This window comes from Heterodontus francisci, chromosome 17, assembly GCF_036365525.1.
Source record: "Heterodontus francisci isolate sHetFra1 chromosome 17, sHetFra1.hap1, whole genome shotgun sequence".
Lineage (NCBI taxonomy): Eukaryota > Metazoa > Chordata > Chondrichthyes > Heterodontiformes > Heterodontidae > Heterodontus > Heterodontus francisci.
Window position 1 is genome coordinate 40,076,916 of NC_090387.1, and position 16,344 is coordinate 40,093,259.

The 16,344-nt window shown below is 40.9% G+C and overlaps 1 protein-coding gene across 2 annotated transcripts in view; it reads left to right on the top strand.

Moving 5' to 3' along the window:
- The window catches only part of slc7a9 (solute carrier family 7 member 9), a 109,339-nt gene that overhangs the window by 83,323 nt on the left and 9,672 nt on the right, over positions 1–16,344 (top strand). Inside the window, exons 9-10 of one of the 2 annotated variants that reach the window (XM_068049898.1) lie at positions 9,777–9,880; positions 13,398–13,494. In XM_068049898.1, the coding sequence (XP_067905999.1) occupies positions 9,777–9,880; positions 13,398–13,494 (201 nt within the window). The remainder of the gene's footprint in view (positions 1–9,776; positions 9,881–13,397; positions 13,495–16,344) is intronic. The other variant, XM_068049899.1, reaches the window with a different exon arrangement.

Here is a 16,344-nt window from a genome sequence, read left to right on the forward strand (position 1 = left end):
CAATCTAAAGTCCTTAATAAGCTGCACTGAATTTAAAAAAAACACTTTAGTAGTTCTCACTTTATCACCAGAGGATTTTCTTTCAACAAAAAAAACTTTCCCCCTTTTTAAAGATATTTAAATACACTAACAGCAGTGACTCACCCAACCAATTACCTTGCAGCTCTCCTCTGACGTCACTGTTGGCTTTTTTTTTTCAAAACTCTGGCGCGCTTTCAGAGCTCCTCTCCGCTCCCGGAAGGTAAGAGACTGGGCCTCGATCCTTGGGTTGGAGTTATAGGCTCCGCTCTCGGCGTTCTCCCTACAGGTCTGCTCCACTCCTCTCCACTCCGCTCCCAGAAGGTAAGAGCATTCCTTTTTCCTGCCCCCACTTGAATGGCTTCCTGTACCATGATGCCATGGTCCGTTAGCTCATTCACCCTGCAGCCCCCACTTTCATCCAAACAAGCTGAAAGAACTTCAAACCTGTTGGACAATCGCAAAGGCTGAGGACCCTGCACTCCTGCCCTCTGGGTCCACTTACCTGCCTCAGCTGCAGCTACACTCTCCTGTCCCTGACCACTGACCAAATCAGAAGATCCTATCCAAAGGGGTGTGACCGCCTCCTGGTACAAAGTGTCCAGGTAACTTTCCCCCTCCCTGATGTGTTGCAGTGTCTGCAGCTCGGCCTTCAGCTCAATGACTTTGAGCTGAAGCTCCTCGAGCAACAAACACTTACTGCAGATGTGTTTTCCCTGGATCACACTGGCATCCAGGAGCTCCCACACGCTGCAGCTGTGACACATCACGTGTCCTGCCATCCTTCATGTGTTTTAATTAACTACTCAATTGTTTTATTCAATTATTTATTTTCCTTTTTTATATATTTTTATTAACCTTACCACCAGTTCCTGTACTAACTTAAACCTAAGGAATAGAATAAACCTTAACCACTTATTGTTTCCAATTCCAGATACTCACCAAACAGCTAGCTTCTTCCCCTGTAGTAGAGAAAGAACCAAATCCTAGAGGGTGAAAAAGTTAGTAAAAGCAAAGAAACACCTCCTTCCCCTTCTCACCGAACTTCCAGCACTGGTCAAGTTACACTCAGTTCCTTCTTTAACAATCTAATTAGTAATCTGGTTAAACGATCAATTTTAATTACTAGCTCTACTCCTGCTCGGTGCTTACACTCTTATTACAACACTTACTGTTACACGACACAATTGAATATTTTTAATTTCCAGGTCATAATTTGAACCAATACACTCCCTGCTGGTCACTCTCTCTCTCACTCTGTATGATAAATTAGAAAATCTGCATTAGTTTTTAGTTTATCACTCCAGTCTTATTTTAGATTTGATTGATTTAAATTAATTTAAATTAAGAGCTTACTGGCATACTCACCCCAGCTGGCATTCTGTTTCCCTGCTCTCTCTGTTGATCATGACGCCACTCTGTTGTCACTTTTTCATTTTTTTCCTCCCGCTCTGCTCCCGCTGCTCTCTCTCTGGCCTCCAACCTTTTGACATGCTTTTTAAATCTCTGCTCTGCTCCCGCTGCTCTCTCTCCAGCGAAGCTCAATGCAAACTCAAGGAACAGCACCTGATCTTTCGATTAGGCACTTTACAGCCTTCCGGACTCAAGATTGAGGCCAACAATTTCAGATCATAATCTCTGGCCCCATTTTGATTCCTTTTCTTTGCATGTTTCAGCCTTAATCTTGTTTTTCTCTCTTTTTTTTTGCTTTTGGGCAGCAGTAGTTGATTATTCTGCTATTGACACCTCCTCTGGACAGATCTTTTGCTTCTTTACATGTCCCATTACTACTCCCTCTGGCTCTGCACCCAACTCTTTTATCATTTAATGTCTTCTGCCTTCCACCCCATCACAGACCTCCCCTTTTGTACTTTTGCACTCTCCCTCATTTGGCCTACTTCAAAGCTATTACATTTGTTACTTCTCCCAGTTCTGCTGAAAGGTTATCTACCTGAAGCTTTAACTCTGTTTCTGTCTCTGCAGATGCTGCCAGACCTGCTGAGTATTTCCAGCATTTTCTGTTTTTCACAATATGCTTGTTAATATTTAGTCATTGAATCATACAGGCACAGAAACAGGCCCTTCAGCCCATCGTGTCCATGCCAGCCATCAAGCACCTATCTATTCTAATCCCATTTTCCAGCACTTGGCCTGTAGCCTTGTATGCTATGGTATTTCATGTGCTAGATACTTCTTAAGTGTTGTGAGGGTTCCTGCCACTACCACCCCTTCAGGCAGTGTGTTCCAGATTCCAACCACCCTCTGGGTGAAAAAATTCTTCCTCAAATCCCCTATAAACCTCCTGCCCCTTATCTTAAATCTCTGCACCCTGGTTATTGACACCTGTGCTAAGGGGAAACGTTTCTTCCTATCTACCCTATCTATGCCCCTCATAATTTTTTATACCTCAATCAGGTCTCCCCTCAGCCTCCTCTGCTCTAAGGAAAATAACCCTAGCCTATCCAATCTCTCTTCATAGCTGAAATGTTCCAGCCCAAGCAACATCCTGGTGAATCTCCTCTGCACCCTCTCCAGTGCAATCACATCCTTCCTATAGTGTGGCGACCAGAACTGTACACAGTACTCCAGCTGTGGCCTAACTCGTGTTTTATACAGCTCCATCATTACCTCCCTGTTCTTATATTCTATGCCTCGGCTAATAAAGGCAAGTATCCCATATGCCTTCCTAACCACCTTATCTACCTGTGCTGCTGTTTTCAGTGATCTATGGAAAGTACACCAAGGTCCCTCTGACCCTTTGTACTTCCTAAGGTCCTAGGGTCCTACCACCCATTGTATATTCCTTTGCCTTGTTAGTCCTCCCAAAATGCATCACATTTCTCAGGATTAAATTCCATTTGCCACTGCTCTGCCCTCTTACCAGCCCATCTATATCGTCCTGTAATCTAAGGCTTTCCTCCTCACTATTTATGACTATTTAGTAGTCTTGTAAAATTAAATTATCAAAGTTCATATCAGTTATGGTACACAAACTAAATTATTTAATGGTTGTGGGTTCTGGAAATGAATGATTGTAAAGCATCTTTATTTACTTCAGTCAATGAGTAAAATGTATCCTTCTATATATTTACAAATTGTAAGTCCACTTCTTGTCCCAATATAAAATTCTATGCTAAAGAGGTGATAAACATATACCCCTAACACCGCGTCCCCTTCCCACTGCACCTTCCCATGCAATCGCAGGAGGTGTAATATCTGCTCTTTTACCTCCTCTCTCCTCATTATCCAAGGCCCCAAACACTCCTTTCAGGTGAAGCAGTGATTTATGTGTACTTCTTTCAATTTAGTATACTGTATTCACTGCTCACAATGCGGTCTCCTCTACATTGGGGAGACCAAACGTAGATTGGGTGACCACTTTGCAGAACACCTCTGCTCAGTCCGAAAGCATGACCCTGAGCTTCCGGTTGCTTACCATTTCAACCTATCCCCCTTCCCTCATGCCCACATAGCTGACCTGGGCTTGCTGCAGTGTTCCAGTGAACATCAACGCAAGCTCGAGGAACAGCATCTCATTTACCGATTAGGCACGTGACAGCCTACCGGACTGAACATTAAGTTCAATAATTTCAGAGCATGACGGCCCCACCCCTTTTTATTTTTAGTTATATTTTTCTTTTATTTTAGTTTGTTTCATCATTCATGTTTTTACCTTATGCCTGCCCACTTTTTTTCATGTTTGTGCTTTTGGCCAGGGCTGTTCAGTTTTCTGTCAATTAACACCCTCTCTGCATTAACGCTTTATCTTTCAGCGCACCATTAACACACCATTTGCCTTTGCTCCATGACCTTCTTATCAATTATTCTCTGTGACCCTCTGTCCTATCAACACCTTCCCTTTTGTTATCTTTTTGCCCCACTCCCACTTTATTTGCTTCAAACCTATCTGCCAGACCTGAATATTTCCAGCATTTACTTTTTGTTTTTATTTCAGATTTCCAGCATCTGCAGTATTTTGCTTTTATTATAAACATATTTAACATCGGTCTGACAGTCATAGCTGAATTAAACATGAAATAATCATGCATCATCTTACCCATGTTTCTGTATCAAGAATTCCCAAGTGTAAAAATACAATACAATATAGAAATAAGTTCATCATGTACATCTTGTCAAAATTTATTGAAATAATTTGAAATGTGTTGGCATAAGACCACATAAAATGTTGAACTTCACAATGAAAAGTAACATTCTACAATTGAATAGATTGAAACAATACAATTTCTACAAAGAAAAGTACTGGAGTTCAAAGCATAATTGGATAAGAAGTAAAAGGGTAAGCGTGAGAAGAGTTGAACTAAACGTGTATTAGAACTTTATCTTAATTCTAACCAGAATCTGTAAGCCCTTTAAAAAAAGTTTAATTTACAAAGTATAACCTTACTATCCCAATAGCTTTATATTATAATATAGGCATGCAGAGATGTGCATCACAACTGGATTTGTAATCTACTCCTCAAAATATATGCCCAGCTTTCCTGATTTTATCTTGAAATTCCCTCTTTTCCTTACTGTATATTATGTCATAGAGGTGTTCGATAGAATTGAGTATAGGAAACTATTCAGAGGTCGGCAACGTGTCCACACATGGACACCAGTGTCCGAGGTAAAAGACTTTGGGGTCCATAACTGGTAATTTCAAGGATGAAAAATTTCCCATTTGCTTCTTCTTCCAGAACAGTCCAACTATAAAAAATTCACAGCCATCAGTTTCACAGCTGACAGGTGCTTAGAGCAGAGACAGCGCTTCTGAACCTTGGACAAGTTTGTGGTTTCCCGACAGGTTCCTTTTTTTTTAAAAAAGCTCTCGGAAAAGATCACTCCTGACAGATGGACATCTGTCTGGAATACTCCGCATCACTGCAAAAAGTGTGTGGGTGAACTACTTGTGCAAGCAAAAAAAATGCTACGTATCTCACTAAATCAGTGTCCAACATAGTGATGAGAGTAAGCCAATAAATTAGTCTTTTCATTTAACACTTCTTCACAAGAATGCACATTTGTTGTTGTTTTGATTAATAGTAAGATACATTTTTAATGCCTTTATCTTTCCAAAATTGCCCTACTGGCATCCTATGTAAGTCAAAAATTGTAATGTGCCGCCCCCCCCTCGCCAAATGGTAAAACACAAGTTTAAAAGCTTGTGTTATGGAAACATATTTTTAAATGGCAAAAGTCACTGAGGGAATGTCTCGATTTCTACACTCTGGCATGCAATACTTTCACCTGGGACACAAGTTCAGCGACATGTTGAAAGTTGCTGGACTTTTATGTCGCAATTCCGCTGCTATCCATTTGGAATCACATTGTTCCAGAACTTGTATTGAGGGGAAAACAGGCAGGAAAATCCAAGGAATCTCCAGTAATCAGCACTGTAAGTTCCTCATGAATACAACACTATGGTGTAATGAGGCTAAGTGATATTGGCAAACCAGGATGCTGTTGACCCACATACAATAGTTAGTAAATACAATGTAACGGATAGCTTTAATAAACTTTAATCTATGATGAACTGTCTATGATTCCTTAACAAAATCTATGCTGCATTTGTAGTTTTAAAAATTGTCAGAGAAGACATGTTAAAAATTTATCATGTTTCAATGACCATGTTAGAAACAGTCATTAACTGATTTTTTTTTGCTGCAAATTGGATTAAAGGGCAAGTTATACAAGTATATTAAAGATCAGTAACTGCAATGTGCATCATTTACTATCCAGTTTGAGGGCAGATAACCTGAGTGGTCAATGTCATTTGAAAGTTGTCTGTATCATATAATTGCATTACATTAAATGTGCAAATTTGCTAACAGGTAATAGATTTGGCTTGGACATAAATTGATGAGTCTGAAGTACAATCTTACAGATAGTGACTAAACATTTTTATCTGAATAACACATGCAGCAAAACCACTCAACTTTTTGCAGAAAAGCTTTTTGTTAATAATTATCTTGACAGAGCTGAATCGGAATCGACAGACTGAGATATAGAGATAAGTGAATTTAAGAGAATCGCTTTATTGGAGTAACTGAAGGGTGCTCTTTATTTGTAATTGTGTTTATTGTGGTAAGCAAATGACATTTTGTCCATGAAAGATTCTGTTGTTTCTGTATTTTAGGATCCAGGACCTGGTTTAACAGCCTGTCAAGGTTTTTTATTTATTCATTCATGAGATGTGGGCTTAGCTGGCTAGGCCAACATTTATTGCCCATCCCTAATTGCCTTTGAGAAGCTGATGATGAGCTGTCTTCTTGAACTGCTGCAGTCCTTGGGGTATAGGTACACCAAAAGTGATAAATGAATAAACTAGTCTTGGCTACCTACCATTAATCTCTTTGTCCCTTCATGTCTCACTCTGCTTTTTTGTTTTACATGACTCTTCTGAAGTACTATCTAAAAAATTCTCCTGATTTGGAGATCATTGCACTTTTGTTGGCTGCCCTGTCTTCAGGCACATATTAAAAGCAGGTGGGAAAGTTACAGAGTCCATCACGGATTAAATTGTCTTGTGACAGCAGCAGTGTGAGAAATGGTCATCTCCCTATAGCTGATTTTTCTACTGCCTCACCTCACTGAGCACAATAACAATCCTCTCTTTGAATTTCTTGGTGTATTGGATGAACTTGCACTCCTGAAACAGTGTGAATCCACAGAAGTCATGCGATAAGGTCCATCTCCCACCCCATGATATGGTGTAGCTAGGTCTATTCTGTCAATGAAAGTAATTCGCATTAGCATTGCATACTATTTTGCTTGCTGTTTGTATGCTTAGCTACTTTATTTATAGGGAAAAATGTGTTTTAAATCAGACTGTTTGGATGGCATTAGATTGGCTATACACTTAATATATGGATTAATTGCCCCCATGTCCGTGTTTGAGCCAATAATTTTGTCAAATCTCCATGGTGCAATATGTTGGTGCCTATCCCTAAACCTATTATTCTGCAAAGGAACATATCAGGATCATTTTTCCACCTGTGCAGTAAAGATTCAGCATAACAAGGCCTCCACACAGAAGCAAGTCCAATAAAATACATTCCCATAAGCATGTCAAATAGTTCCTCAAGAGAGTCTGAGTAGAGAATAACTAGGAACTTAAATATATGCTATCCAGTAATGACCTTGTTCTATTTATGGATCTTGCCAATTACAAATAGATTTGAGAACGTGGCCGAAAGATGTGGAAAAAGTTGCCAGGTTGTCTAATACTTTTCCAATGCTGCTGTGGGCTGCCAGTGCCAAATCTGCAACTTAAGAAGCCCAGCTGAAATCTCGTAGTTTTAGTTAAGGATATTAGATTGACTCTCTCATAGTCATTTGCAAGTAGTCACCTTAAAAGCTGAACATAAATAGGCTACTACATTTTCATCAGAGAAGTCTCCAGTATCATGCACAAGAATCTAATTATGTTTCAGCTTACTGTGCATAAGGATGACCATACATTAATTACAGGTATATATAATAGAATGTATAATTTAAATCTACAATCTGCACTGTATATTCCACTAACTAGAAGCTATGAAGACAGGGGGGGTTCGCTAAAGTGGACTGGGAAAATAGGTTAAAAGGTAAGATAAGCAGAGATATTTCATAACTCTCACAAAGATACATTCTGTTGAGAAAGAAAGGCCCTATGAGGAGGAACCATCGATGGCTAAGGAAGTGAAGGATGAAATCAAATTGAAAGAAAAGGCATACAATTCTGTGAAGATTAGTGGTAAGCCAGAAGATTGGGAAAAATTTAGAAACTAGCAAAGGCTGACTTAAGGTACGTAAGGAAAAACTAGACTATGAGAGTAAACTAGCAAGAAATATAAAAACAGATAGCAAGAGCTTCTACAAATATATGAAAAAGAGAGTAGCAAATGTAAACGTAGGTGTCTTAGAGGATGAGACTGGGAAATTAATAATGAGAAACAAGGAAATGACATACTTTGAATAAATATTTTTTATCTGTCTTCACAGTAGAAGATACTAAAAGCATCCCAATAATAGAAAATCAGGGGGCAAAAGGAGTGAAGAACTTAAAACAATCACCATCACTTGAGAAAAAGTACTAGGAAAACTAATAGGACTAAAGGCTGACAAGTCCCCTGGACCTGATGACCGGCACCCTAGGGTCTTAAAAGAAGTGGCTGCAGAGATGGTGGATGCATTAGTTGTAATCTTCCAAAATTCCCTAGATTCTGAAAAGGTCCCAGCAGACTGGAAAAGTGCAAATGTAATGCCCCTATTCAAGCAAGGAGGGAGACAGAAAGCAGAAAACTCTAGGCCAGTTAGCTTAACATCTGTCAGTGAGAAAATATTGGAATCCATCATTGGGGAAGTAGTAGAAGGACATTTAGAAAATCATAATACAATCGAGCAAAGTCAACATGGTTTTATGAAAGGGAAATTATGTTTGGAAAATTTATTAGTGTTCTTTGAGGATGTAACAAGCTGGGTGGATAAAGCAGAATCAATAGAAGTAGAGTATTTGGATTTCCAAAAGGCGCCACATAAAAGGTTACTGCAAAAGATAAGAGTTTATGGTGTTGGGGGTAATATATTAGCATGGATAGAGGATTGGCTAACTAGCAGGAAACAGAGAGTTGGGATAAATGGGACATTTTCAGGTTGGCAAACTGTAACTAGTGGGGTGCCACAGGGATCAATGCTGGGGCCTCAACTATTTACAATCTATATTAATAACTTAGATGAAGGGACTGAGTGCATTGTAGCTAAATTTGCTGATGATAGGTAGGAAAGCAAGATGTGAGGAGGACACAGACAGTCTACTAAAGGACATAGATAAAGTAAGTGGGAAAAAATTTGGCAAATGAAGCATATTGTGGGAAAATGTGAGGTTATCAACTTTGGTACAAAGAATAGAAAAGCAAAACATTAGTTAAATGGAGAGAGACTACAGAATGCCACAGTCCAGAGGGATTTGGGTGTCCTCGTACATGAATTGCAAAAAGTTAGCATACAGACACAGCAAGTAATTAGGAAGGCAAATGGAATGTTAGCCTTTATTGCAAGGGGGACAGAAATTAAAAATAGGGAAATCTTGTTACAACTGTACAGAGCATTGGTGAGACCACACCTAGAGTACTGCGTACAGTTTTGGTCTCCTTATTTGAGGATATACTTGCATTGGAGGTTTAGAGAAGGCTCACTAGGTTCATTCCTGGGATGAAGAGATTGTCTTATGCAGAAAAGTTGAGCACGTTGGATCTATACTCATTGGAGTTTAGAAGAATGAGAGGTGATCTTGTTGAAACATATAAGATTTTGAGTGGACTTGACCTGGTAAATCCTGAAAGGTTGTTTCTCCTTGTGGAGGAATCTAGAACTAAGGGGCACAGTTTCAGAATAAGGGATCTCCCATTTAAGACAGAAATGAGGAGGAATTTCTTCTCTCAGAGGATAGTTAATCTTTGGAGTTCTCTACCCCAGAGAGCAGTGAAGGCTGGGTTCATATTCCATATTCAATGGAATATATTTAAGACTGAGTTATAAAAACTTTTGATGTAGAAGGGAATCAAGGGTTATGGGGAGCCGGCAGGAAAGTGGAGTTGAAGTCATGATTAGATCAGCCATGATCTTATTGAATGGCGGAGCAGGCTTACGTGGCCGAATGGTCTATTCCTTTTCCTATTTATGTTTTTAATTACATATGAAAATAAATCTCTCTCTAAACACTTTGCTACTGTAACAGGAAAATTTGTGACATTGTCCATCATTCATTATTACAACAGACTTTTGGTGATCGGGTCCTCTACCCGGCCTCTTGGCTCATTCCACTCTTTGTTGTATTTTCTACCTTTGGAGCTGCAAATGGATCCTGTTTCACAGCCGGCAGGTAAAAGATACTTTTTGCTAAAACAAAAAACATTTTCCTATTTAAGTTTCATTACACCACACTGTTCTCTGGCTGAGGGTGTGTATAAGTAATCTGCTTCCAAGCCACTGCAAATGCTGCTCATGAGCTAGTTTTTCAAAGAGGCAAGACAGTAATCTAAAATGCAGTGTCTGACATTTTCAGTGGGGAAATACTTACATTTGGAGGGGGGGTGGCAGAATTTTTACACGACTATGCAGGCAGGAGAAGGGTTTAATCAGCAAATTTGCAAAATCCAACCCAAACCCATGAATGCAGCTACTTTCATTTTAACCACGCAGGTTTGGTGGAGTCCAAGTAACTGCTCTGGAGAGGTGGGCCTGTACTTTTAATGAGCAAATGAGGTTCTGTTCCTGATCTTTTGGGGATAAATTGGACTAGCTGGGGCTGTTCTTCTTAAAGAGAAGGTTGAGAGGAGATTTGATAGAGGCGTTCAAAATCATGAGAGATTTGGACAGAGTAGATAGGGAGAAACTGTTACCATTGGTGGAAGGGTCGAGAACAAGGGGACACCAAATATAAGGGCAAAAGAACCAAAGGCGACAGGAGGAAAAACATTTTTTTGTGCGAGTGGTTAGGATCTGGAATGCATTGACTGAGAGTGTGTTGGAGGCAGATTCAATTGTGGCTTTCAAAAGGCAATTGGAGAAGTATCTGCAGAAAAAATTTGCAGGGGTGTGGGACTAGCTGGGTTGCTCTTGCAGAGTGCTGGCACATACACAATGGGTCAAATGGCCTCTTTCTGTTTTGTAACGATTCTATCATTCTTATCTAAGATTTTCTTTTCAGATATTTTTAATTTTAACTGTAGCGGTCAGAGTGCAGGAAAACACCATCTCCTATGTTGAGCAACTCCACAATAGGGCGGCACAGTGGTTAGCAATGCAGCCTCACAGCTCCAGCAACCCGGGTTCAATTCTGGGTACTGCCTGTGTGGAGTTTGCAAGTTCTCCCTGTGTCTGCGTGGGTTTTCTCCGGGTGCTCCGGTTTCCTCCCACAAGCCAAAAGACTTGCAGGCTGGTAGGTAAATTGCCCCTAGTATAGGTAGGGAAATATAGGGACAGGTGGGGATGTGGTAGGAATATGGGATTAGTGTAGGATTCGTATAAATGGGTGGTTGATGGTCGGCAGAGACTTGGTGGGCCAAAGGGCCTGTTTCAGTGCTGTATCTCTAAACTAAACTAAACAATGACTCATAGCAGCAAGCAAATATTCCATTGACACAATTGATTACAATTTGCAATCAAACACTGAGTGGAGGCAGTGAATAGATGAGTTGCACTGGGATAGGTTCCTTCTTGTTCACAAGACAACGGAGAGAGTACTTCTTGTAATATTCAGTTTATTAATCAAAAACAGTTCTGTCACCTTGTGCCACAGTGGATACATTTGTTCAACCAGGAATTAAGAGGACTTCTAGCCTTCCCTAGATATGGGGGAGGTGCCAGATGATTGGAGAGTGGCAAATGTGACACCTTTATTCAAGAAAGGGTGTAAAGACAGTCCTAGTAACTATAGGCTAGTCAGTTTAACATCAGTGGTGGGTAAGGTTTTAGAAACAATAATCAGGGAAAAAAATCAACAGGCACTTGGAGAGGTTTGATCTAAGAGGAAAGCCAGCACAGATTTGTGAAAGGCAGATCGTGCTTGACTAATCTAATCAAATTTTTTGATGAAGTGGCAGAGAAGGTTGATGAAGGGAATGCAATGATGTTGTCTATTTGGATTTTAAGAAAATGCTTGACAAAGTACCATGTAAAAGGCTGGTTAACAAAATTGAGGCTCATGGAATAGAAGGGTCAATGTCAGTTTGGATAAAAATTTGGCTTAAGGACAGAAAACAACGAATTGTGGTAAATGGTTATTTTTCAGACTGGGGGATGGTAGATAGTGGTCTTCCTCAAGGGTCAATGCTAGGACCACTGCTTTTTTAAATATATATAAATGACTTGGATATTGAAATACAGATAAACATTTCAAAATTTGCCAATGATACCAAACTTGGAAGAATGGCAAGCAATGAAGATGATACAAATCGACTGCAACAGGACAAAGATAGGCTAGCAGAATGGGCAGACAAGTGGCAAATGGAATTTAATACAGAGATGTGAGAGATCTTGCATTTGGCAAAAGGGATGCAGAAAGGTCATATAAACTTAATGGTACAGTTCTAAAGTGTGTGAAGAGACAGAAGCACCTGGGAGTGGACATGCATAGATCTTTGAAGGTGGCAGGACATATTAAGAGACTGGTCAGCAAAACATATGGAATCTTAGACTTCATAAATAGAGGTATTGAGTACAAAAGCGCAGAAGTTATGCTGAACCTTTATAAAGCTCTGAGTTCCGAAGAAGGGTCACTGACCCGAAACGTTAACTCTGCTTCTCTTTCCACAGATGCTGCCAGACCTGCTGAGTGACTCCAGCATTTCTTGTTTTTGTTTCAGATTTCCAGCATCCGCAGTATTTTGCTTTTACTTTATAAAGCTCTGGTTAGGTCACAACTGGAGTATTACATCCAGTAGCGGTCACCACATTTTAGGAAGGATGTGAGCATTCTTGAGACGGTGCAGAGGAGCTTTACCTTAATTGTTCCAGGGATGAGGGATTTTAGCTACAAGGTTACTTTGGAGAAGCTGGGGTTGTTCTCCTTAGAGCAAAGGAGATTGAGGGGAGATCTGATAGAGGTGTACAAGATTATGACAGGTTTGGATAGGGTAGACAAAGGAAAAACTGTTCCCATTAGCTGATGGTAGAAGGACTAGGGGAGAAAGAGTTAACATTTTAGGCAAGAGATGCAGAGGGGATGTAAAGAAGAACCTTTTTACACAGCAAGTGGTAATGACCAGGGAACCCGCTGCCTATGAGGGTGATGGAGGCAGAGACAATCAATTATTTCAAAAGGAAATTGGATGGACAGTTGAAAGAAAGAAATTTGCAGTGCTGCGAGGATTGAGCAGGGCAATGGGACTGACTGGATTGCTCTACGGAGAACTGGCATGGACTTGATGGGCCAAATGACCTCCTTCTGTGCCATAAATGACTCTGACTTATCTGTCAAAAAAACTGTTCCCTATGAGAAAAGAAACATATCATCTTACCAAACAGCCGTATCCACCAACTTTCCCAGTTATCAACTCAGGTTTATTTCTACTTTCTCCCCCTTTCTCTGTTTTAGACCCAAATCAATCATCTGGTCAGTCAATCTGCTTCCTGCTCTGCGAGCATCTGTAATGAGGCATGAGAGTGAAATAGATTGATTTGCCTCTTAAAAAAACAATCCTTCTCTGCTAATATTGCATAGGGAAACAGGCACAGACTCACTTTCTCCCACACACTGATACACCAGTGCTTCTCGGCAGTCTGTACAGAATAGTCTCTTTCGAGGTTTCTTTGGATTCCTAAAGTTAATTGACAGCTGAAACTTAAATAGTTTTGCGCATCTGGAGAACTGTTTTGATTTCAACTTTTCTTAACAGACTTACGTTTGTCACAGCTCGTGAGGGCCATATGGTTCAGATTTTGTCATATATCAGCATCAGGCGTTTAACACCTGCACCGGCACTCATATTCAATGTAAGTAATTCATGTTTTCATTTACAAATTTAAAAATGAGGATAACCTTGTGTTAGTGATGATAGAATGACAGTAAGCCATGTTGGTGTATCCACAGTGGTGGCAGTAATGGAAAATCAGCAACATTACTTACAATTTAGACAAGTGTCTGAAATTGTTGAAAATGTAGTGATTGTGTGAAAATTATATATTTGTAAATTCTAGCCCAGCACCTGAAATCTACTTGGAGCATCACCATTGAAAACTGTCTAGAATTGCCATTCGTTGGTATTTTATGGTAGTGTTCCTCCTACTGTATATCGAGATTGGTGCCATACTGTTAACAATAACAGTGCTTAGAAATCTTTGTTTATGAGCAAGGGAATCAGTGACCTGCTGCATTTCTTTTATTTGTTCTTGGGATGTGAGCATCGCTGGCAAGGCCAGCATTTATTGCTTATCCCTAATTGCCCTTGAGAAGGTGGTGGTGAGCTACGTTTTTGAACCACTGCAGTCCTTAGGGTGTAGGTACACCCAGAGGGCTGTTAGGGAGGGAGTTCCAGGATTTTGACCCAGCGACAGAAAGAATGGCGACATAGTTCCAAGTCAGGATTGTGTGTGACTTGGAGGGGAACTGGCAGGCCATGGTGCTCCTATGCTTCTGCTGCCCTTGTCCTTCTAGGCAGTAGAGGTCGTGGGTTGGAAGGTGCTTTTAAAGGAACCTAGGCGAGTTGCTTCAGTGCATCTTCTAGGTGGCACACACTGCTGTCATTGTGCACCAGTGTTAGAGGGTGATTGTTTAAGGTGGTGGATGTGGTGCCGATCAAACGGACTGCTTTGTCATGGATGGTGTCGAGCTTCTTGTTGAGTTGTTGCAGTTGCACTTATCCAGACAAGTTGACATCAACCGATTTAATCGAGTGTGGCATCAATTAGCCCTAGCAAAATTGAAGTCAATAGGAATCGGGGGGGAAACTCTCCATTGGGTTGGAGTCATACCCAGTAAAAAGGAAGATGGTTGTGGTTGTTGAAGGCCAACATCTAAGCCCCAGGACATCACGGCAGGAAATCTACAGGTAGTGTCCTCGGCCCAACCATTTTCAGTTATTTCATCAATGATCTTCCCTCCATCATAAGGTCAGAAGTGGGGATGTTCACAGACAATTGCACAGTGTTGAGTACCATTCCCGACTTCTCAGATACTGAAGCAGTCCGTCTACATATGCATCAAAACCTGAATAACATTCAGGTTTGGACTGATAAGTGGCAAGTGCCAGGCAATGACCATCTTCAACAAAAGAGAATCTAACCACCTCCTCTTGACATGTAACGGCATTACCATCACAGAAACCCTCACTGTCAACATCTTGGGGGTTGCCATTAACCAGAAACTTAACTGGACCAGTCATATAAATACTGTGGCTACAAGAGCGTGTCAGAGACTGGGAATTCGGCGGCAGGTAACTCACCTCCTGACTCCCCAAAGCCTGTCCATCATCTACAAGGCACAAGTCAGGAGTGTGATGGAATACTCTCCACCCACCTGGATGTGTGCAGCTCTGACAACACTCAAGAAGTTCAACAGAATCCAGAACAAAGCAACCCGCTTGATCAGCATCCCATCCGCCACCTTAAACGTTCATTCCCTCCACAGTGCATAGTGGCAGCAGTGTGTATCATATACATTATGCACTACAGCAACTCACCAAGCCTCCTTCAAAAGCACCTTCCAAACCCACGACCTCTACCACCTAGCAGGACAAGGGCAGCAGACGTATGGGAACACCACCACCTGCAAGTTCTCTTCCAAGTTGCACATCATCCAGACTGGCCGTTGCTTCACTACTGCTGAGTCAAAATCCTGGAACTCCCTTCCTAATAGGACTGTGAGTGTACCTACAGCATACAGACTGCAGCGGTTCAAGAAGGCAGCTCACCACCACTTTCTCAAGGGCAATCAGGGATGGGCAACAAATGCTGGCCTTGCCAGCGACACTCACATCCCATAAAATAATTAAAAAATCACACTTCTGACTTGTGCCTTGTAGATATTATAAATGTTACAACAAAAAATGTCGGTATGATTCTAAATCCTGAATTCAGTTCAGAGTCAACATAAGAATGAATAACAAGGAAAAACAAAAAGTTAAGCACTTCACACCACACTAGGTAACTGGATGAGATATCAGAGCATGAAGCTCAATGAGATGATGTAACATCACACAATAATTAATCACAAAGCTCCAAGTTGCAGCAGATCAGAATGATGGATGGAAAGGAGTTTTGTAATTGAAGACTAATGAATGTGGAAAACTACACTCTTAGTAGATACCTTAACATTCTCATTCATTTGACCTCCATATGGAAATAAATATCAAAGTTCTGCAAAAGAAGACTATGGTTGAGCTTCTCTGATCAGTCTTGAACTAGTTATATAACTGCTCATCTTAAGCTGTTGGAGAAAACAATAATGCTTAGTGAAACCAAAGAAGTTTCTCTCTGAATTTATCTGCACATCATAAAGAGGCCATAACATAGGCAGGATGGGCTCCAATCGTTTCCTGACAGCTAGTGCTGTTAAATAAGGCAATACATTCTTCAACAGTTTTGAATTTCTCTTTTGTAGTGGGTTTGCTCAAAGACTCTGGGTGGAATTTTACCAGGCGCCTGACGTCAGGGGTCATGGCAGGGGGCCTGGAAATTGCCTCTAGGAGAGTGTCGCTATAGGCCTCGATGCCGGGAAGGCCCCGCCCCATATTACAGGTGGCGGCGAGGCCTTGTGGCAGCAACCCACCCCCCCAAACCCCACTGCTCGGCATCAGGAGCCCAATTTAAATATTCAAAGCGCTATTTACCTTGCCTCATTATGCA